The sequence below is a fragment of the Sabethes cyaneus genome, chromosome 3, assembly GCF_943734655.1.
Source record: "Sabethes cyaneus chromosome 3, idSabCyanKW18_F2, whole genome shotgun sequence".
Taxonomy (NCBI): Eukaryota; Metazoa; Arthropoda; class Insecta; order Diptera; family Culicidae; genus Sabethes; species Sabethes cyaneus.
This window is the reverse complement of record NC_071355.1, coordinates 145,616,244-145,641,107: the sequence shown is the minus strand read 5'-3', so window position 1 is coordinate 145,641,107 and position 24,864 is coordinate 145,616,244. Positions and strand designations below refer to the sequence as shown.

Here is a 24,864-nt window from a genome sequence, read left to right as displayed (position 1 = left end):
CTCGGTTGGTTGATTGGACTTTTCCTGAATGCGCTTTTAATAGTTCAATGTGTATTCGCCAAAGAAATCTTTGTCCTATGTTAATAATCTCATTCACATTTTTGAACCTCAACTCAGACCCGAATGTTTGGATGCCGCTTGGATTCGATTTTTTTATTAAATTTTCTTATTAAATTGCATTAATAGTCAATTATTTTTTGTAAAATTTTCAACTATTTGCGCTACTATTTCAAAGCACAGCGTTCAAGACCTAATTGCCTTTTGTACCAAAACGTCGCAAGTTCTATTCATCGATTTTCTGACTTATCAAAGTTTCTTTTTCCGATGGTTATCCCGCGATAATTTACCGCATATATTATTATTATGTTTTCCGGTTGTTTTTCTTATTGGGGGAAAGTGTAATCGGGAACATTTCCCAATATACATTCGTTCAGTTCAACAAACTCTCGTAAATGATTTTCGCCGACGTGACCCTAATCTTACCTTCCGTGAAACTTTTCTCCCATCACGCAGACAACAAGAAATTCCTTAAAGGACAAAGTTTCTACACGGTACACTCATTGCCCCGATGCTGCGCTAATTAATTTTTCTTATTTATATCTTCATTAAAACAAAAATCGCATTAAACTGAAACTTCGCTGATGAATTAAATTTTTCCTTTCTATTACAATGTTGGCCTTTTCCTCGTTAACTTGGTTTTCCGTTCCGAGGGTAACTTTACATTTTCCCTTCTTCTGTTTGCCGCCGAGTGTATAGACAAACAGACATTCGTTTCGAATGCATTGCTTCCAGCTAGCACCCGCATAACATCAACTGCCTTTGGACAAAAAAATAATTGAATACAATGAAGTTGTCCGCACCGTTGCAACCTGTGTTCAACCGATCCAAGGTTGTTGAATATCCCGGGGACATTATTAGCATTCTTAAGCCAATCATTGCAACCAACTGGAAAATGTTGACTGTAGTGAATCACGTGATTCATAAATCAATGTGTATTCGAATTAATTATACTTGCTTGAAAAAGTTTCGCTTATATCCCGAAAAATTCCGACAATACGACTACCGGATCCGCCGTCAAACGCCCCACGGTGTTAGCAAAGCAGCGAACCACGCACCGGTTTCGGATGCAGCCTAGCGGAACGATACATCCTCAGACACAAACATTGACAGGCTGCTTCAGTTCCCACCAAAAACTTCGGCTCGAAAGCTCGGATTGTAAGCCGCCTTTCGCTGATGTACGGCATGCGGCTGGCGTAAAGAGCAAAAACTAATGACTGCAACTGTAGTGAATTTTCCGAGAGTATTTTCGGTTGGGTGGATCGTCTGACACTGGGTCTTTTTCCAGTGCCAAACAGTGCCTATGCCTTGTAGCTAGTTGTCTAGCTGCGCTGCAGAGTAAACAGAACAGTGCCAGCCAGGCACGATGCAGCAGGATTTCTTTTGTGGTGTGTTGTTCCCGAAATGTGAAGCTCTCACACTTATCCGATTGAGCGCATGATGGGTTCCTGGGAAGATGGCATTACAGTACCATTAGAGATAATGCAAAGCTTTTGTTTTCGCAGCCACTGTTTTCCGCAGACCCGCATAATAGTTACCAGATAACGCGCACGGTACGGTGTTCAACTTGAAAGTGCCGAATTAGGTTACTTTTTTGCGCTACATAAGCGCAATAAAACCGCTGGCTGGTGTTTGCATGTTACGCCTTTCAATGCGAATTGGTGGAAAATAGCTAGAATGTTGCATTTGTTAATTTGCTATAGATGTAATCTGAATATATTCTGAGTTATTTATTTGTATTTAAAAATTAGAAACTTTTTACCAGCTGTTTTTGAATAGTATAAAGAAATTTTACAGGATTTTAACTCGATCGTTTTATCATAAACGAATTTAATGCTCAATGCGCATCATACAACTTCGTTTTACTGAAAAATAATATTTTTCCCCAGTCATGCCAACGTAAGAACTTTTTACTGACATAAACAAAGATAAAAACTAAATTTTAAACAACTTTTTCAACAAAGTAGAGTTTACTCTGGGTTTTGGTTACTAGTAATGTAAGGAAGAGTCATAGTTTGGCCTTTTTATAGCTTAACAATGCTTGAAACCTACAGTGTGACACTTATATATTCGAACAAAAATCAATTTATGCTTGCCACGGCATATACAATTAATACAATCAAACTAACACCATGTGTGTGTCATCATGACTTAAGCCTTACTTGACGTTGTTTCATTTTCGTATTATGTCTCGTTCGGTGTACACGTACCAGAGTTCGAGTTACGGTCGTTGATAATAAATAAATTCTGAAACAGTGCTACATGCAGCACTTTTTTTCGTGACCTCAAACATCTCGACATAAAAAGAGGATTTGCATACTATACAGTAAAAAGATTTGTCGAGACAGGATCTGTTGAAAACCGTTAAAAACTCGGAATAAAACAAAGCGTTAGCAAAGCGTGGATTATAAGCGTCAAAAAGATTGTTCGAGAGCGAATTCGTCGCAGTTGCGACCGGTCTGCACGGAAAGCGGCTCTTAAGCTGAATATCAACAGGAAATCTCATTGTCGAATTTTGAAAATGGATCTGGATGAGAAAGTATTAAAAAAATATAAAATTCATTGATTAACGAAAGCAACAAAACAAAAACGGCAGTAAAGATGCAAACTACTGCTGGAAAGGGGTTGGCACCACGAGATTCTCCGGAAAATTTTACATAAGATCACCTCCTATATTTTATATTTTTAGACCGTATTGCGACCGTATTTTTAGACTTAATTGCGTCTGTTTTTTCGCTTGTTTTTGCCCATAGTGCGTTGCCTGGGTCGGCTGTTAATGTTATGCATGAAGGAACTAGTAAATGTCACTGTGTCAACCTCTTTTCACGATAGGAGACTGCCGAATGCAGAATATAAGCATAGACTGACAGACACATAACACTCTCTGATCCATTCTTTGCACACTGTAACATTAGTTTCTATTTTGGTTTTGATTTGAACTTTGAGGTCTCTGTACTTGCCATGGTGCCGCTTTTTAACAAAACGATACATCGATGTAACGATGTAAATTATCATTGGGCAATATCGATCATAGATGGTACTAGTGTGCACGAAAATATACATGAAGATATCTTCATGTATATTTTCGTGCACACTAGTACCATCTATGATCGATCCTATCTTTTAATAGGATTTTTATCAAAATTTTGTCTATTTGCCTGTGAAACAGGTAAGATTTTGGCTGCTTTTTATTGAGAAAGAACCAAAGAGCGTCGCGGTACCGTCTAGATAATTAATTCTGTATTGTGCTTGTTCGACTATGTTGGTATGCACAGTAGGCCAAAAGGGTGAAAAGTGGAACTTTTCTCCTAGTGTCTCTTGTTTTCATTTTATCATTTAAGGTCTTCAGCACTTTTGTTCGTATGAATATCCCTTTAAACTAAAACTGTCAAAAGTTGGTCATCGTTACTATAATAAAATAAAAAAATAACTTTTTTCTGTTAGGAAATATAGACATAGTTTTTTCGGCAAAGTTGTAAATATTGTAAAAACAAGCAACTTTACTGAAGAAATCAAATTTCTATCTTTATCGAGTGCTGAATTATAGGGCATATTCTTTAAAACTTCTTTAAAAAATTGGTTTTTCATACTTAGCTTTTGTTAGTTGCATTTTACAAGAATACAATGGTCTAGGCAATATCGAAGCTCTCAAAATACACGTTTTTTTTCAGAAGACCGCAAATCTCTTGGACCTTTACTTGCTGAGTTATCGCATATTCAAACTTTAAATTTCCATAGCTTCCATAGCAATCAGCACTTCATCCTAAAGCTTAAGTCGAGTACTATAAATTTGTACGGGTTCCGCTTACCCCCAACCACCCAAATGAGAGCAAAAGACAGTAGGAAAAAGTTCCGCTTTTCGCCCTTTTGGACCACTGTGGCATGGTGGTATGACTCTGATGCATCCATCGCTTTGGTCAGCAGAGCGAGCTATCATTCAGTGTCTCACGAATATTGGCAGAGCTGCCAGTCTTCTTGTTACAGCGGTCTTCGCTTTAACGCCAATCTTGTATTTAGTCCAATATTTTATCTAGTCCGAATATAGAAAATTACTAGGAAGGAGTGTCAAATATTGCTCTGGTTACCTAGCAGATTCATCGATTCGATTCCTGCAAATTAAGCTGGTATCTATCGTTTCATGTGCGTTTGCAAATAATTCTGGTGTTCCGCAAGGAAGTAATATGGGGACTTTACTCTTCATCCTTTTGTTTGACGACATAGCTGCACTACTTGAAGTTGGGTGCATACTTGTTTATGCTGACGATCTCAAACTGTGTCTTAACGTGCGGTCTGTCGAGGATTATAATCGGTTATTAAACTTAAGTAGGTTAAACTACTTCATTGTGAGTATAGCAAAATGTGAGGTAATCACGTTTCACAGTATTCAGAGCCGCATTATGTTCGACTTCGACGGAAATACTCTCCGGTGGGTTGATCAGGTTAACGACCTCGGCATCTTAGTCGACTGCAAACTTACGTGCAACGCTCACCGTTCGAATCTTATTTCCAAAATATCCCGGTAGCTTGGATTCATTGCTAAAATTGGAACAGATTTCAAGGACCCTCACTGCTTAAATTTTTTGTATTGCGCATTAGTCCGTCCTCTACTTTAAAACTCAATTGCAATTTGGCAATTACAGGGTGTGTGACAAATTTTTGCAGTAAATGACATGTTTTAGAAAATTAACACCAGTTAGTCATATATGCGAGGAATGTTTTGTGGTTTATTTTCTTTCGTAAAACATATGGGAATTGCAAATTATTTCATTAAATATCTTACTTACTTACTTACTTAATTGGCCTAACGTCTTACGACAAGGCCTGCGCAGTATAATTTCTCCATCTGTTTCGGTCCATGGCAACTGATCTCCAGTTCCGCGGGCACCCAGTGCTCGCCAGATCTCGCTCCACCTGGTCTTGCCACCTCGCTCGCTGTGCCCCTCTTCGTCTTGTTCCTACCGGATATGATGCCAAAACCATTTTTGCAGGATAGCTGTCCGGCATTCTAGCAACATGTCCTGCCCAACGTATCCATCCAGCTTTAACCACTTTCTGAATACTTGGTTCGCCGTAGAGACGCGCGAGCTCGTGGTTCATTCTTCGCCTCCATACACCGTTCTCTTGCACTCCGACAAAGATGGTTCTTAGCACCCGCCGTTCGAAAAATCCGAGTGCTCGTAGGTCCTCTTCTAGCAGTGTCCAGGTTTCGTGCCCGTAGAGGACAACCGGTCTAATTAGCGTTTTGTACAGTGTGCACTTTGTACGGGGACTCAAATTGTTCGACAGCCAGTGTTTGTGGAGTCCGTAGTAGGCCCGACTTCCGCTGATAATACGTCTTTTAATCTCACGGCTGGTATTGTTGTCCTCAGTTGCCAGTGAGCCAAGGTATACGAACTCGTCAACTACCTCGAACTCATCCCCGTCGATTACCACGGTATTGCGCAAGCGGGCCCTGTCGCGCTCGGTCCCGCCCGCCAGCATGTACTTCGTTTTAGACGTATTTATCTTCAATCCTTCAGGCTTAATTATGCGAATGACTCGTGACTTCCGCAGTATCGAGTGCTTAGTAACGCTTTACGGGTCGCTTGTTCGGTCTTCATTAGAATATTGCTCTGCTGTATGGATTCCGCACTACAACAATGCTATTCAACGCATCGAAAGCATCCAGCGCCGATTCGTACGCTACGCGCTTCGAATGCTGCCTTGGAGACAGCCCACGAGGAATACACGATACGAGGATCGCTGCCAGCTCATCCGATTAGACACCCTCGAATTGCGCCGAGAAACAGCGCGCGCCATGGTAGTTTCCGATATCCTGACTTCCAACATCGATTGCCCCGACATTCTTCGCCAGATCAATCTGACTGTACCATTGAGAGTGTTGCGAAGGATTCCTCTGCTTAACCTGCCTTTTCGTCGCACCAACTACAGTGCTAATGGCGCCATCACTGGTCTGCAACGTGCATTCAATCGTGTTTCAACAGCGTTTGACTTTCATCTGTCTAAGCAAGTGTTACGTTCTAAATTTGTTTCAATGTTTCGATGTTTGCTGTATTAGTTATTAAGAGCCATTAGGGCATTGTTGCCTGTTGGTAAAGTTATAATAAATAATAAATAAATAAATCCAATCTTCTCTGCTTCGCGTTTCAGTCTGGTGTACTGATCTTCCACTGCCTCAAATGTTCTGCCGACAGCATCCACGTCGTCAGCAAAGCAGATAAATTGACTAGATTTATTGAAAATCGTGCCCCGTATTTCGATCGCCTCTCGTCTTATAACACCTTCAAGCGCAATGTTGAATAGCAGGTAGGAAAGACCGTCTCCTTGTCGAAGTCCCCTGCGAAATTCGAATGGGTTCGATAATCCACCCGAGATTCTCACACAGCACTGGATCCCATCCATCGTAGCCATGATAAATCTAGTAAGCTTACCCGGAAAGCCGTTTTCGTCCAAAATTTTCCATAGCTCTTGTCGGTTTATGCTATCATATGCGGCTTTGAAATCGATAAACAGGTGGTGCGTAGGTATTCGGAATTCGCGGCACTTCTGGAGGACCTGCCGCAGGGTGAAGATTTGGTCCGTTGTAGACCGACCCTCCATGAAGCCGGCCTGGTAACTTCCCACAAATCTATTGGCTATTGGCGATAGTCGATGAAAGATGACTTGGGACAGCACTTTGTAGGCGGCATTCAGGATAGTGATTGCTCGGTAGTTCTCACAATCTAGCTTATCACCTTTCTTGTAGATAGGGCAGATAACCCCGTCTTTCCACTCCTCCGGTAGCCTTTCCGTATCCCAAATCTTGACAATCTGTTTGTATCGCTCCACAGTCTGACGGGTGGCTCTACGCAGCATTTGTACCCGCGCTGCGTTCTTCTCAGCCAATATCTGCTGGCATTCCTCGTCAAACCATTCGTTACGTCGATTCGGTGCCACACTGCCTAGGACGTTCTCCGCTACGCTGTTAATGGCTGTTTTCACGGCATTCCAACAGTCCTCAAGAGGGGTTTCATCCAGCTTTCCCTATTCCGGCAGCGCGGTTTCGAGAGATAACGCGTAGTTTTCGGTTGCTCCAGTCGCGCTAGATTATACCGTGGCGGGCGCCGATATCGTATGTTGTTTACAACAGATAGTTTTTGACGTATCCTTACCATCACTAGGTAGTGGTCCGAATCAATGTTAGCGCCTGGATAGGTTCTGACGTCGATAATGTCTGAAAAGTGCCGACCATCTATCAGAACTTTGTCGATTTGTGATACTGTCTGGTTGGGTGATCTCCAGGTGTACCGATGGTAGAGGTTATGCTGGAAGAAGGTACTACGTATGGCTATGTTCTTGGAGGCGGCGAAGTCGACAAGTCTTAGGCCGTTTTCGTTCGTTTGCGGGTGAGCGCTGAACCGTCCAATCACCGGTTTGAATTTTTCCTCCTGACCAACCTGAGCATTACAGTCCCCGATGATAATTTTGACATCATGTCTTGGGCAGCGGTCGTATTCACGTTCCAACTGCGCGTAGAATTCGTCTTTGTCATCATCGGTACTTCCGAGGTGAGGGCTGTGCACGTTAATTATGCTTATATTGAAGAATCGGTCCTTGATTCTTAATCTGCACATTCGGGGGTTGATCGGCCACCACCCGATCACCCGCTTCTGCATCTCGCCCATCACTATAAAAGATGTGCCCAGCTCGTGTGTATTGCCGCAGCTCTGGTAGATGGTACCGACTTAGAAGTTTTTTAGCTTTCTCCAATCGCCGTGATTTGGTCGCAGCATTCATAAACTGACCTCTGCGTAGCGCATACGACTTACAACCAAGATTTTCCCGAGCCATGGGCCTCATTGACGTTTGGATTTATTGACGCTGGATTCTTTTTAATCATTCTTTCCACTTTTTTGACCCTGTTCCGTTCAGTGGTAATGAAGCGGCACTTGAATGCTTCCCGGGTAGATGTGTAGGATAGCTTATCACTCTCCCAAGTCTTTTTTTTTTGTTTGATTATAGGCATTTTAACAGCTTAGGTCATTCGTGACTTCCGCGGGGTGGGGATTTGAACACGGGTCCTCGGCGTGAATGCTAACCAATACGCCGGGATTGACCCCTAGTGCACTGTTCTTTCCGACACTTTTACCGACGGAATTATCTCCTTTACGCTTGCCCTGGCGCGCAAATAAACGACGATGGCTGACCGATTATTTTTTGTTTCAACACTGTTTGTTTACATCTGACACCCAACAGTATAAGCTATTCAGTGCTACTAGATATAACTGAAAATTGTCCCGCAAGCATGAATAATGGCTATTTGAAATTTACTGCAAAAATCCGTCACGCACCCTGTATTTTATCGGCGCAGCAGGAAGACGTTTGGAGGGATAGCGGTCTTCGGTACAACTTTTATCTTCAGCCGGTCCATCTACTTCAATGATATCTTGACAAGATCCTTCGCGTGATATTTCTTGATGAAGGCGGCAATTTCCGACAGACACTTCGTACTGTATATTTCCCCGTTCGCCGCAAGCCACGATGGCGATTTGGATGTTCCATTCTCGCTGATCGTTAGCCGCAAAAGGTCCTTCTTCGGGGACTTATATTTAAGATATATTAGACGTCATGGTTTACCTCCTTGATGGGGGATGTCCCTGACAGTTGTTCGGCGTCGCCATCCAGCGTCAAGCAGGTCTCGTAATCCATTATGATCACGACGTCAAGCTTCACCGGAAAGATATTTTTCAGCAGCACCTTCAGTCGCTGCATTTGGGCGATGGCCGGCCTCGACTGGCGCTTCCGCTTAAAATGTCCATTTTGTCCAGGTTCTTTTTCACCGTTAGCCCGGTTGCTCCGACTTTCCGATCCAAGGCTCAGAACGATGGGGCCACCTTGCTCTCGGTCTTCCTCTTCAGCTGCACTTAATGGTCGCACAGCACTGTGGACTGTGGATGGCCGGAACCAAGCTTCCGTTCGATTTTCTCGCCTTTTTCCAGAAGGGATAAGATGTTGTAGATGTAGCTTCGGCGAACACGATGTAACACGATGTAACACGATGTCTAACTTCTTCGCTCCGTTGTAGCGCTGATAGTACGAAGAAAGCATCGAGCGTAGTTACTTGATTGATTGGCGATTCATAGGTGGATTCACCTGGCAGGATAATCGCATAAAAAATCACTCAAATAGTTCCAGTATTACAATGCATACGTTAATGCAGAATGAAATAAAATAAATAGAATTGCCTGGAAGGAGAGTCAAATATTGCTCTGACTCTCTTATCAACTGTTTGGCTGGTTTAGGATGTATCAGCAGCGGTGTATTTGAGGAGTTATGGAACGTACTGCTCGCGCTAAAGGCTGCTGATACAATTGGTAATGGTCTATGCTTAGGTATCTCACAACATACAAAATATAAACAAACTGAATCAAACTCTCTTAGATAATTATTCAATAGATTCTTGCTTTAGCTTTGGTTCCTCCAATGCGTAAGTTACGGATAACACAGCAATACATTCGCTGATTATTGTCATATGATATTATCTGAGATGCCTAATTCAGTTGTCAAATCATAGAACGAAATTGATTGCCATGACGAGTATAATGTTGGATATAAAACAAATTGATACTATACTATCAACTTGTAGTTTCTTCCGGCCAAAGTACACAATCCACCCAACGCAACCATTATTGTCTGGATACTCGAATCATATTCTATCGTGCAAAAAGTAATAAATCCGGCGAAAGTACCATTCATATATCCCCGGCCCGCAAATAAAACACTCTCTCGCAGTCAGTTCAGTTGCTCTGCTGAAGAGCCAGACACAACGGCAACATCCTATGGCGTTTCCCCTAGTTTTTGGCGCGCGGTTATTTCGCTATCAACGTGACAGGTTGGGCGTAGGCAGCAAGAAATGAATTGGTCTAATGAAAATGAGCAATAATTTACTATGGGTATTCTGCAATCTTCGGGTCTTCGGGTTCCTTCGTTCGCCAGGCGTCGCGTCGCCGGCGTGCTGTGTTTATTCAGATTATCGTCATTGCGCCCGGCCTGCTGTGTCACTTCCTGCGGCGTCAGGAGGTTTTTGTCCTTGGCAGAGCGAAAGCAAATCAAAATGCATGGCAGCGCTGAGATAAAATATGAACTTGATGGCACTGGCCAGGAGCAGAATTTTCAGGGTGAAACACAACGCCATACTTATTTGTCATATAAGTTGAATTTTGAATCTTGTCAACGGTTTTGGTGTGGACTTATTCACAGTCTTACATCGATTTCCAATTAATTCCTCGACCTGCATCATACGGGGAGCCCAGAATCCTGTGCTACTGCTATCGATATCCTGATGTGGTGTTTTCTATCGATTAATTTACTTCTAATGTGAAATTGGTTGCATGAATGAGTATTCTGAACACTTGTATAACTGCCTACGCAGCCCGGTCAGATATGTAACATATTTTCCACGCTGTACCAGGCTCTGCAATACTACTACACATGGTCATCCGAGAACAGATCCCTTCTCGGACCGGGTGCGATGCTGGCAAACAGACCTGTTTTCCCCATTTCAACGTATAATCCACTCTATTACGTAATAATGTTTACCGAATCGAACCGGACGGAGGATCCGGCTGCTAGTATGGTGATAGTGGCACAGGTCGATGTGCGGTTAGATTTATGTGCTGTTGTCGGCTGCCACCAAGTCTGGAATTCATACCCATCTCGGCTGACCAGACGGTCCAGCTACGGATGGCCAATGCCCGTCAGGTTGTAACCAACCTCATCTCTCTGTCTCTGTCCCTGTCATTGCCTCTTTCTCTCAGTTTTATATCACAGTCGATGATCGGATACTTCAGGTCTTATCTCAAACGCAAAACCTATCGGTTTTCCTGCGCCAATCGAAGTGGATTCCCTCGGTAGGTGTGCCGGCCGGATTATCGAAGAGAGAGGAGGATGCCCCGTAGGATTGCAGGTTTGAATATATAGTTTACGGGGGGGGGGGGTTTGCGGTTTTGTTTTACAGTTTGCGCTGTCGGGTCTCCTCGTCGTTCCGGCGTGAACCCTAATTCTGTTTTGTGGGTAGGTGAATGGGTTTGTACTGTTTATGTTTAATTAGATAACCAATAAATGGATTGAATTTTAGAAATGTTTTCATTCGAACTATCGATAGAATGGTTCTAGCGTAATGGTGAAATTGAAACGCTACGATTACGGGTATTGCTTTAAATTTATCTTATGGCAATAGAAATTTAGTACATACTTTTTCCAGGTCATTATGGTGGCTTTCGATCATCAGGTGTACACTCGTTCGTTTACTCTATCGGTGAAATTATGTGCAATTTTAGATGTAAAGATAGGAAGCCGAATTTTTACAACAAATATCACCACCAACATATGCGCACTTTATTGACGTACCTATATTTTATTTCGGTACGATAGTTGTGAAAACAATCCGTTCACATTCATGGGTAATATATTATCATTTTCGGGAAACATAGGGTGTTACGATCAAAATTTGTTCAAACAAGAATGCATATTTCTGTATTTTCTATTCTGTTTTTTTTCCTTTTAAAGTTTAATTAGTATATAGCGTACGGGATGATATTTTCAGCCCATTAAGCGGTGGCATCTATTTTTGCGGCCTATTGACGTTCTTTGAATAAAAAATAGTAGATTATACTTACAGTCTTGAGAAAATAGTTATAACATATTAAAATTGTATGTCGGCAAAGTGTATTTATTGGCGAAAGAAGAGGCAAATTTCTTCGTGCTCACCTTGCTTCTTAGGCAGAGACGATAGTTAAATACACCACCTGTTTAGTGTGGATTCCTTCCTACAAAAGTAACAAAGATCACCCCCCTCCCATCCCAACTGGTGGAATATTTTTCACGACGTTTAAACCTAGACCAATTTGATATCTGGGCTTGAGAGGCACGCCAGAGTGCAAAACCAGTTATTTTCTTTAACCGATTTTATGGTGTGAATATTTAACCTGATCTAATTGGGGTGCTCCGTAGCCGCAAGTTTAGCGAGTGGTCGTGGGTTCGAATCTTAGTAGAATCAGGCCATTCGATGTCAAGTGACTTTATCATGAGTTTATTCTTAGGCCCCTCATTTACCCTTACTTCATGCTGAATTCTGTATATTTAGCCACTGAAGCCTGTTGACATTGCAAAAGTTCCTCCTATAGTTAGGTGTACTGGTCAGAGGAACGAAGGAGTCATCGCCAGGGACGGCTATAATATGGGATACTGCTGTCAGCGAGGAATAAGTGGGTAAAGTGGATTACCTACGAATGGTCGAAACACAAATGGCCGAATCGCGAATGGCCGAAACACAAATGGCCGAAATAACCAATGGCATAATATATCTAATTGCCGAATCACGAACGGCCGAATCACAAACGGCCGAATCACTAATGGCCGAATCACAAAAGGCTGAAACACGAGTGACCGAACGTCAAATTCGGTCGTAAAAAAATCATGGCCTTCAGCCTGCACAAATGTTGGGTATATGCTGTCCTTACTCGCTGCCGCTCGTTCGGACTTAACTACGGGATAATCCCTGCTAGTCAGTAAACCTAGGAAAATGCATGCACCTAAACAGTAGTGGTTTCGACGGTGGGTCACTGGCGCACACTCGCAGCCTGCGACCGTCTCGCCCTGAATCATCTAGGAAATATTTGCTACTAACACGATCAATAGGCCTCGTACCCTATATTATACGTAAATCATTCGCGCTTAGGGGAAGAAACAACAACTATCAATCATCTATTATATATCTATCAAAATAAAAAATTAGATGCAGAGTATGTCTTGTTTTTCTGAATTTTACGAAAAGCTTTTTTCTTTCACCTATCATTGACGCTGATCATCACAGAGCTGCGAGTGGAACAAAAGGCAATAGAGGGGAAAATTTCAATGGTTTTTCGAGGGGATGTTTTGAATTCCCGGAGTGAAATAGATGAAAAAATTTATTCAAAACGTGTAAGGTCTAACAAAATGAGCAATAAAAATTTTCTTGATTTGGGCATTCCGGGAAAATTCGGCCTTTCGGGATTCGGCTTTCTGTGACTGTTGTTGGAATTCGGCTGTTTGGATTTCGCCCATTTGTGTTTCGCCCATTCGGTATCAGCCCGGGTAAAATCAGGGGTGTGAAATTGTCAAAATTTTGCGGACCAAACATCCATGGATGGCGACAATTTGGAACCAGCCACTTTACCGAAAATAACAGCTAATATTAGTTAAATTATAGCTAAGAGGCTGTGTTTAACTGCATTCTAACTAGTTTCATTTGTTTTAAAATGAATCAACCTTTAAGTAGGCACCAGAACCAAAAGTACAAAAACCAATGAGTGGAACATGTACAATGTATGTAGTTTGACAACCACACCACTCCGCTGGGTAACGTAGATCAAACTTTTGAAGGAAGGGTAATCCCCAATAAACACAAGCACGCATAAAATTTAATAAGCATATCGCTCATTCAATGGCGATTATAGCAAAAAGAAATGCAGTGCAGGTCATACAGCAAACACCCGGGCGATATCACAATAGATCAACTGTACTGGTCGCAGTGATGAGTCCACACATAAAAAAAACCTAGTCCAATTTGAGGTCCTGAAAGTAAACAATTTTGTTAAAGTGTGAAACCATTCCTTTTCTTCAACCGGCTTTATCTTTAAACATTGAATCTAGTCCAGTTTGATGTCCTGAAAGTGTAACATCATTGAAAAGTGAGCGGTCATTCTTTCCTTTTGCTCGATTGCATCCATATACTGCAAAAATAGGGCTAAAGGTATATTCGTGCATGCAATTTTCAAAGCAAGGAAAAGCGACTGCGATTATGTTATCCGAAAGCAGCGTTTCATTTGCTGCTTTCCGTCAGTTCGTTGCTTGCAATTCTTTACATAGTTGCAATTGTATTTCTGTCCAGTATGCAAATAACTGTAAAGTAAAGTAGAGTGTCGAAAGTAACTATTAAGATGCAGAGGACGTTGGCTAATTGATATTTTACTGGCTATCTACATGTTAGTTTAGTTGTAAGCAAGCCTGGCACGCTCTTTTCGCTTCGATTGTACTCTTTCGATTATTACACCTCTGCCTAGCAAAATTTGAAAAAGTGGTGTATGGGGCATTTGTGGAACAAGGAATTATCTACATTATTGGTGAAGAAAGTAAAGCTTTATCTTTTGTATTTACGGCGCTATAGAGCTGCAATGCCGTTGGTAGCCAAAAGTGCGCTCGTAACAGATTTATAGCGCCGTAAATACAAAAGATAAAACATTACTTTCTTCAGTAATATTGATGATGATAACTAGTTTTACAAATGCCCCATACATCACTTTTTCAAATTCTGCTTGGTTTAGGTGCAGTAATCAAAAGAGCAAAATCGAAGCGAAAACAGCGCGCCAAGGCTGGTTGCAAGATAATTATACTTCAAATCAATCTTTCACAATGAATGGTGCTATCAACAATTTCGTGGAAATTGACGCATGCGAATCCGTGTTGTAAATGATAGCTCAGAATATTTATTTATTTTTTTGTTTAAATCGTAGTTGCAAGCAAGCTCCTTAAGTAAGCTAACTTCGTCAAGTGCATACCAGTTTCAAGCCAGTTATTTAAAGTTGATTAGTGCTACAAGTCATGCAAAAATTGTCAAAATGCGAAATCAAACTGCTGAACATTTTAAAATTGTCAAGCATTGTCGGTTTGTACCCGCATTCGTAGTCCTACGTAAACGACACTGCCTGCTTGTCTGTGACATCTCGGACGGAGAGGTTGGGTTTCTACTGGAAAACGTTAGGCAGTCTTTTCGTTGTCACTGCGACTTCCGGCTTTTGATTTTTCCCGATCCACACTATCCTGAAATACTTTTTATACGGTGGAGACGATTGGTTTGGTAATAATTTTTAACGATTAATTTGGCCTTTTACAATGCTCGCGCAAAACTTTTCTGCATAGCTCATCTTGCTTGGAGGCCATTTTTATAACTGAGGGGCAAATTCAAAAACACCTTTTACTATTTTTTCTTACCGAAGATCATTTTTAGCTTGTGAAGCTCAGGACGACAATGCGCTGTCAAGAACACAGTGTGATGGGTGGTTTCATCACTGTAAAGTTGATTGATGCATTTGGAGCGAGCATTAACAAAAAAATTTCCGGAATATGCAATTAGACATGAACCTGTAATTTTGTGGTAACTTCATGACAATGCTTTACCACATGTTGTTATAGCGGCCAAAATTTTCATAGAATAGTGATAAGTCACTCTTTTTAGATGGAAGGCATAACTAAAAAATGACGCACTAACATTTTTAAACAACATATTTGCCTCTGGGGATCCCCCAGCTTGTAAAGCGTACTTGAGTGAAGCGGAACGTTATACAAACTTAATAAGCATTGCTTGGTTGGGAGTTGGAAGGTTTATCCATTACCTAATTTTTCACTCTTTCCTCGTAACATCTTGTCTCGTCCTGAAGACACCTTCAACACCTTTTATTACTTTCGTTTACTGTTCTATTGTAAAGATTTTTATCAAATAAAAGAATTTAAAACTTTAACTATAGTTTAAAAACGTTTTTGTGAGTTTCTTTGTATAGAACATTGGGAATCGCGGGCTCAGAGTATATTATTTACTTGTAAACAATTGTTAGCAATGAACATTGCAAGCAATTTATTTGGATAAAAGTTCAGCGGTCCAGATTACTTTCAGTATACATTTTACTCATATCGCACACATAAACACAACAAAAGTATCAAAGCTTGTCGTCAGGTTATTAATAATTTGTCAGCTCTTAACTGCAGAATTGAAATTTGAATGCACCGAGCTTCTCGTTCTCCGATATGCATAATTGATTGATACTATCGGAACCTTTCATAACCGTAACGTAAAATGTCAATGAAACGTATACCAATTATCTGAGCGTCGAACTAATAAATCAATTCACCGCACTGAATATGTAATCAAACCCGTATGTTTGTTCAATGAAATATTCATAAGCGTACTGCTGAATTTTGTATCGATGTAACACAAAACTGAAAATACCGCACATCCGTCTTGTTTGGCTCCATTAGCAGACATCACTCCGATGAAATTCACCAAAAAATGCGAAATAAACCTCTCCTGAATTCGAAACAAAAGCCTTCCGTGGATTGAACATTATTTTACCCACTGTAAATGCCAACTGCAGACGTGGCAGTAATATCGGCTTAAAATAGTCGCATGACAACCATACATTTCAACCATCACATTAATATTTACTTATTTCACTTCCTTCTCTTATTTCCAGGAACATCGTGTACAACCTAAGTATATACGATCTGAGTGAACAGACTCGGTTGGTGTGGTTCTCCTCGGAGGATGACATCAAAATGTGCGTGATGAAAGGCAAAGATGAGGTACGTATAGCAATGTCAACAAAAACACCCGTAATAACTCTTTACGCTCAGTTTCTGGAAAGAACTGGCCACAAAGCTCCCCTCTTCGGGGCTTTGAGCGCCATCGGGCTCTCATTACCATTTCTAATATTTTCCCGGCACCGATACTGCTGGCAGGTCTCTACTGACTGGCTATAACTAGCATACCATAAATGTGTTCTAATCATCCACAAACACTGACCTTTCCACCCTTGGTCCTTTGGTCTCTGGCCCTGGCGGCACCGTCGGCGATGAGACTTTCGTAATCTTGGTTGTTAGGCCAAATGGAGGTATCCATTATGCAAATATGGCTGATAAATATGTAGGATTATTGTTTCGACCAACCGACCGACCGACGTCGTCAACAATGGACACTGCAGGCGACTGTCGAGACGAGCTCGCGCTCACCTTCATTCGGAGACTCGGTATCAGACTGATAAAGGCCTACGGGAAGGATTCTTGAATGGCTACCTCGGCTCCGAGTGAGTGGGTAAATGCTATTTAATCACGAAAAGTGCTCATTATGATTAGCACTCAACGGAAAGCGTTGCCCGCCAAATACCGTTTGTGCCTTGCGTACCTGGGGACTTGTTAAAGGACCGTTAAACATACATTCGCATGCGATAAACGGATGAAAATAGTAATTACCTATTTCGTTGTCCTTTCAAAGGATTATTGTCCTATAACATGAAGTATTTTGCTAATAAGGTAGTACAATGTGCACAAATTCACAATAAAAGAAGTTTACGAAACCAGAATTAGTTCATCAAATAGATTTTTTCAAATTATTTTTATACACTTTTTACTGGAAATATTGCATTGGTCGTCTGTCAATTCAAAACAGGGAAATTCAGTAGGAGTTTGTAGTGTTTTGCCTTGAAAATATACTTGTTTCTTGTTCAAGTTTCAATCCAAACATGACGAACAACTTGAATTTTATCTCTTCATGACCGTCATTCAACGACCAACTTGGTTTCCATAATAATTATAAATTATTTGTGGGCGTCTTAGTAGAATTCACGAATAAACAAGAGAGACTTTTAGAGATTTTTTCTAAATTCTACTACAAAATTGTAGTAGAATAAAAAGTAATTTCTCCACATTTTTCCGATTTTTTTGATTTCCATATTTCTAAAACCAACCTTGCAGGATTTGATTTCAATCTTAGAGGTTCAGCTTTAACTGACGTTGTTTCCTCTACACGGTAACTGGTTTGACATGTCCGGCTGTATTTTCGAAATTGATTATATTGCTTTTAAATAGAAATACACTTCCAAGTTTTGAATTTTATTCCAATGTCTTTATCATATCCCGTTGGAGGTTCATCTACAATGTTATCTCGCTCTACCTTGCCTTACATTGAGATGGCCATGCTTACTTACTAATCCTATTGCAACGTCCATTAGGATTCCCCCTCCGTCAAAATGTTATGCTAACATAAAGGGTATCCCACATCAAATTGCACCACGGAAGAAACGCTGTAGAAAATTACCTATTGGGTATTTTCTCTTGAAAATTTGGGTAGAAGTAGCTTAGAGTGTATTGTTTGCATTGTATTTTTATTAAGGTCAGTTTTTCGAAAATTGTAAAAAATGGCGTCACCCGAAAAGCAACGTCGCAAATTGATTTTGCGCAAACATCTGGAAAATCTTCAACTCCCTCATCGAAAAACCACTTGGAATCGTGCAGTCAACGGTGACCCGTGTGGTTAAACGTTGCTTCGAAATTCTGAGACCGCCGCACCGCCCAGCACAATTTTGATGTTCCAGAGAAAGTAAGGAAGCAGAAACTTTCAAAGTTTACCAAAAAATACATGATTTGGCAAGCGATTTGCTCATGTGGCAAACGGAGTGCGCCGTTCGTGACTATCGGAACTGTAAACGGGCAGATCTACGTCAAGGAGCGTCTACAGAAGCGTCTTCTTCTGGTCTTCTGGTCGGATCTAGCTTCGTGCCGCTATTCAAAGGATACCTGGTTCACCGTAAAGTGGCGTCAGCGAATGGTTCATCCTTCTCCTTCTTAAATGGAAAGCGAAGAGTGATGCAGGTGCATTAACCACGAGCTGCAAGCACTACTTAGAGAGGTTCCTCACGTCGATTGTTCCGATTAGAGTTATTATTATTACTTACGGAGTCCATTGCTTTGGTTTTTTAGTGGTTCAGGCTTGCAAAGCCCGCAACCAACCCCACAGTATCGCCGGAGGGCCAACGTAGCTCGAAGGAGCCCTCCTCCCCTGTCAGCATACGACCTTGGTTTCCACCGGGGTTGGTTACCCGATCTCCACCCGAGGTTGCTCGTATCCCGGCTGGTACCACGAGGAGGTTGGGATAGGAGTTGCTAGGTAAGAGGCTGTGAACCACTGTGGGGTCTATTTTATGCCCAGTGCACAAGGCACCGATGGTACGCATTACCAAGCCATTTACCAGCCAAGGTTCCTCACGTACACCTGGCGAAAGTCGGAAGGCTATGGTGGGCCGCCTACGTCGCAAAGATTCCGCACAACAATGTGTTCTCTTCAAGAAACAAACACAACTAAACAAACAAATGAGCAAAACGAACCCCACCAGCAGCGCCAGGAATAGAGGGGGCCAACGTGTTATGGCTCGACTAGGTTTATGAGTGTCAAGACTTCCTAGCACCGAGTGCAATGAAGACCAGTTCTTGAAACTGTATAGGCAACTCCGTCTCTAAGCTGCTGAACAGGAAGAGGAGGCATATTGCACTTTCTCTCCACCCCTCCGGTTGCTGTTCTGTTCCTCGGATTTAGATTATCAGCCGATGCAAACAAGTGTCTAACCTATCTTGTCCCATCTTTAAGCGATGCCATCTTTGGTCCATCAGAGCATCTTTCAGGTCATTTGCCGTCGTTATCTCGTCGAGGTTTTTGCACTCGACAAGAGTACGTTGCGGCAAAGACTTGACCTGGCCTGCCTCCCCATAGACTGTTCAACTATTTCGTCGTATTCTGACCTCTGGACCATCGGGTCCTTTTTGAGCTCGAAGATCCATTCCTCGGCCTGGGTGCGGTGGGTCTTGACTAGCTCCTCCAACTTGGGACGGTCCACTACCTTTTTACTACCAGCATCGTCTCGTCATCAGGCGTCGCCACTTTGCGCTTGAAAAGCGGTGTGCGCGCCTGACTTGGCGTGGCCATAACCTTAGCGGCCATACACTGAGCTTCGGCGATTTCACATCGCTTCAGAAGTTCTTGCGTTTACGCCTCGGCAGCTATGACGGTAAAGCGGAGGCTTACCGCTAGCTTTTTGATGTTGAGGTGGGCATTTGACGAACGAGTACAACTCGTTCACCAACCTTGTTGCTTCCTCCAGCTTGTTACTGGCTGGAGGTAGCCCTATTCCCGCAATAAGAGGATTTGCTATATCCTCGGTAGACGGCAACCTTGGTTACTTTTTACTACCGCTGTTGCCCACCTTTTTGGCGGAGCTAGCAGTGACAGCCACCTGCAGTCTAACCGGGGTGTTAGACTTTAGTGGAGTCGACTTCTTGGCCCGTTTTCTTGGGTTGCACCCCCGATTCGGGGGGCTACCTTTCTACTACCATTGATTTGCTACTTTCGGCAAAGACATCATCTTTACCTCCAGTAGCACCTTCGGTCGAAGCCTCGTTTTGAATAAGATATTTATACATGCTGTTGGGTACCAACTCTAGGCCGCTATCTCCGCTCGTAATATGCAGTCATCTTTATGATCCGATGGATATCTATTCAAGGAGGGAAGCCATGTGAGGGCTGTCCCGCTATCCTTTATGGAGATAGGGTGCAGAGCCAAATCAGCGCTAGTCATGAATGTATCATCTGAGCCTCCAACCACCGACTTTGACGTGGGTGACGAACTTCAAACCTACCTAAAGACCTGCCACGGTTTTAGTGGGACGGAAGGCAGCCATGCCTTTAGCCTACTCGCCGTTTCGGGAAGGTGTCTCCGTTCCTTACCTAAGATAGCAGCCCTATAGCTTCTTGTCCGATCGTGTCCCGCCAATCCATTATGAAATAATTAGGATCTTTCTGAAACTGATCCCAAAGGGCCCACGGCCCACGGTGGGTTTCTTGAAGGGAACGGATTTCACTGCAGTTGTCCGGTATCCTTACGACGTGGCCAGCCCACCATAGTCAGGCAAACGATGGGAATCTCTCCAAGTAGTACCAGCAACTCGTAGTTCATACGCCTAAGCCACTCTCCGCTATCCGTTTATACTCCGCCAAAAGTAGTCCGCAACACCATGTATATCTTCTGTAAGCAAAGTCCGGTAATCCTCCGGTCTAATTAGTGTTTTATACGTCGTCAGCTTTGCGCGGCGGCGTATGCTCCTTGATCGAAACGTCTTGCGGAGAGAAAAGGAGACTCGACTTCCTGCTTGAGTGCGTCATTGAATCTTATAACTCGTATTATTGTCGGCGGTAACCAGAGATCTCAAATATACGACCTCATCAACCACTTCCACATCGACGCCGTCAATAGTCACTGTCCGTGGGAAGTAAGCGTTATTTTCTCTGGAGCCTCTTTCTACCATATATTTGGTTTTCGACGCATTGATTTGAAACCCAATCCTCCTAATCTCCATTTTCCTTGTGGGCGTCGTTGACCCGCATGATACCGCAGTGATTATAGCAATCTAGACTAATCACACCTTCCATCTACTCCTCCGGTAGTTTCTCCCCCTCCAAACTCCTAGAAGTTATCCAGTGAAGAGCCGTTACTAGCGGTTCCTGGTCATTTTTTTAGAGTAGTGCCGAGAGTCGGTCTTTTTCGGCGGTTCTATTATTTTTAGGCTGACCGATTTTTCGCCGGATCTCTTCGAGATCGGGAGCCAACACGCTGTTGTCGTTAGTAGGCACTGCTAGTAGGTTAACTTCCGTTGCGTCTTCTTTTATTACATCGCCGGTGAGATGGTCATCGAAGAACTGCTTCCACATGTCGACCACCACGCGCTCGTTTGTAATTCTATTCCCTCCCATGTCAGGATTCGATGAGTAGCCCTTACGAAATTGGTTCACCTTCTCGTAAAACTTGCACGTATCATTAGCTCGGAATATCTGTTCCAGCTCTTCATGATCTCTGTCCTTCTAGTGATTTTTTCTCCTCCGGATCGTGGTCAACTCATTTCGCGCTGTCGATACTTGGCCAAATTTTTCCACGTGACAATGCTTAAATAGTTTTTCCAAGTTCTTTTTTCTTCTCCATTGCTTGTTGGCATTCCTCGTCAAACCAATCGTTTCGTGCGCTCGAGGTTCCCTCCTAACACCGTTGCGGCTTCATTAATGGCTGAACGTACTTTATCGGTCTTCGAAGGTCGAAGCATCTAGCTCCACAGAGGAAGGTAGAGCTTCATGCAGTACAGTACGCGCGCATAGTTCACGCCGCGGCAACTCGCGGGTTATCTAATTGACGAATGTTTAACCGAGAATGGCAGCTTTATCGTGATGCATAAACCGTCGATAGTTTTGAACGCACATGTATTGCTGCGAGGTAATGATCGAAGTCGATATCTGCACCCATGGAGAGCGTGCGTTGGTGATGTTCGAGGGAAGCCAGCCATCGATGAGAATCGCATCGACTTACCGGACTCGAATAGCCGAAACACAAATAGTCGAGCAACAATAGCCGAAATCCAAAACGAAATGTCACAGGAGATCGATTTGACCTCTAGCAAGCCAATGGAAGATTATCTAACGTCAATTATTCCACCCATACGTTATGCCCTCCGCACATTATGTCTAGTCTAGCGTCCATTATGCTTCTCATCCATTATGTCTAACGTCCATTATGCTTAATGTATTTATGCCAAACGTCCGTATGCCTAATGGAGCTGTCATCGTGGGGTGTCACCATCAGACTCCATTTTTCAAAGTTCAAAGGTGCATCACTACTTGCGCTCCACTGGGACTGGGAGGAGAAATGGGTTCGAATCAGGTTATATTTAGCTCCCATTATAACTTGGTTCGATCCGCAAAACCCAAAAGGATGAAAAGGAACGCTACACAACTTCTTAAGTGTTGCTTCAATGACCCTGTTTAAATATTTATTTGTTTATTGTCGTTCGTATTATCGTTCCAACTCCAAGAGAATCATGACCCCTTTTACTTATTTGGGTCCCCCCGTCCCTTGTTGGGAACCACCCCCCTCTTGTCACTCCCCCACGGTTAATTGCGGAGCCATTGCCACGATCCTATTCACTCTATAGTCTCTCCCAACCGAGATTCGAACATACGACGACTGGCATACTAGACCAGCATCGTACGTCGAGGCCAATTGAGAGGCCCCTCGCCCCCCATCCCCTTCTTAATTCCCCTCCCATAACCCCCGCTTTCGTGTTTACCAGCCACTTGTGCAACTGCAATCAGTCTAAATGTAGAAGAAACGCAACGAGGGAGGTTTAATTAAGTAAAAGGGACTTATTTAAACCTCCCCCCTTAATAGAGACCACCCCCTCTTTTATCAACCCCCAGTGCTGATTCCCTTATGTCAAGGAACATGTGGGCCAAGTTTGGTGGTATACTTTTATATAGGTATATACGTATATAGGTATAGATTATTCATATTCCACGTTGACTAAATTCGATTTTGAAAATTAATTGTTTCATGCTTGTTGCCAAGAGTAAAAGAACTTAGATTATCATACAAGCATCATCAATTATGACGAAGTGTTTTACGTTAAATTTGTAATTCATCATGTAATCATGTTTACGATAATCGCAAGGTCTCCACAAGATATGAATCAGTTTTTGTCGAATCTTTTTATGAATAAATTATCACAAAAGGAGCCATGATGCAAAACACTCAACCTGTCTGACAGGTCGCTGGGTTTCCTTTTGTAAATATCTCATATTCCCTTTCCAAACATGCATTATAAATCATGCAGCTTTATATTGCTAGGCACTTTTGAAAGGCGCTGACCTGAATTCCGATTTTAGATCGCACGACGGTCGCCGACGGTTTCCGCATGCCACATGCAAATAAAAACACGTTTATCCCTCCATACACAAGCAAACTGCTTACGCTGCAAGGTAGGGAAAAGCGTAGCAATATTGTTCCGAAAACAAAATTCACCATACATAAGCTGAAAAATATCAATTTTTCAACATTATTTATTTTTAATTACCTGAGTTTTCACCCTGCTCATAACGATTTTTCCTCCGCTTTTGTGCTTTCTCTTTTCCGCAGGATCTCTGTCAAAATTACATCCGTGTGCTGGCGCTGCCAACGCCCGAAACGCTGCTCAGCTGTGGCACCAATGCGTTTCGGCCCATGTGCCGCGTGTACGGCATCAACGGCAACAGCTACTCGGTCGAGTCGGAAAAACCCGGCCAGGCCGTATGTCCGTACGATCCAGCGCACAACTCGACGGCTGTGTTTGTTGGTGAGTATAGTAGCGGCCATTATATTACCACTGCAATGAATTGGACCGTTTATTTCGGTTTTTATTTCTTGACTTGAACTTTAGTTAGCAAAACATTTTCCCTTTTGTTTCCCAGTCGCATAGTTGGCGGAAACTTTGCAGTGGAGCTACATATTGTAGCGAAAGTCCTTGACTTGTGACTGGTGACATTTTTTTTTCATTCTATATTTTTAAAAGCAATAGTGATTCTTCATAGTAATTGCGATGCCAGAATAAGCACTCAACTGTGAAATCGTAGAAACCAGTTAGGATTTTTTAGTATTTATCTATTGTTTTGTGTGCACCCAATCCAAAGTTATTGTATGAAACTAATTTACCTAATATTGATTTATTTTTTGTTTATCTGCATAATTAAACTCTAATGAACGAACGTCAGTTTCCTATGAAAAAAATTACTCTTTTTGTTGGGAATGAATCAAATCGAATTAGAGCTTGTATCGAAATGCAAAATAACAATCGCAAGTCATTTGATTAAACGTAATTATACGTAATATGCAACAAAGAATCGTCTACGCACAATTTATACCGCAGGGAATGGAATGCATAGATCCCACAGTGTACCAAATAAATTGCAAACAAAGTTCGTTAGAAAATCAATTACAATAACACGATTACTATCGGTCCACCGACTCTTCGCCTGTGTTTGTCCGGCATACGCTTCGCCTCAGGTTGCAGCCCCCAAAACTTCCACCATCTTCTTTTTCCACAAACCCTTATTATCATTCCTCTCCATGCAGCTCACCACACTGAAGAGCATAATCGAAGCAGAAGCAACATTGGTAGCAGCCCTTCGGCGATAAAACACAGATCAAATTTTGTGGAAAACAGAACACAGACCAGAATTTGTCAGAAGCAAGCCCTTGCTCTGGTGTGCTGGTAGGAGAAACAGTGGAGGAAACAATAACATCGGTTGGCCTGGCTGCTGGCTGGTGGCTGCCAGCAGAGCGAACCGTTCACTGTCTCGATCCTAGCATCCCGCGCATCCGTGTGCATGCTGGA

General features: G+C 42.5%; 1 protein-coding gene across 4 annotated transcripts in view; it reads left to right on the top strand.

The window, feature by feature from the left end:
- The window catches only part of LOC128744518 (semaphorin-1A), a 422,529-nt gene that overhangs the window by 322,597 nt on the left and 75,068 nt on the right, over positions 1–24,864 (top strand). For all 4 annotated transcript variants that reach the window (XM_053841582.1, XM_053841579.1, XM_053841583.1 and 1 more), the window contains exons 4-5: positions 16,323–16,431; positions 23,631–23,826. In XM_053841582.1, the coding sequence (XP_053697557.1) occupies positions 16,323–16,431; positions 23,631–23,826 (305 nt within the window). The remainder of the gene's footprint in view (positions 1–16,322; positions 16,432–23,630; positions 23,827–24,864) is intronic.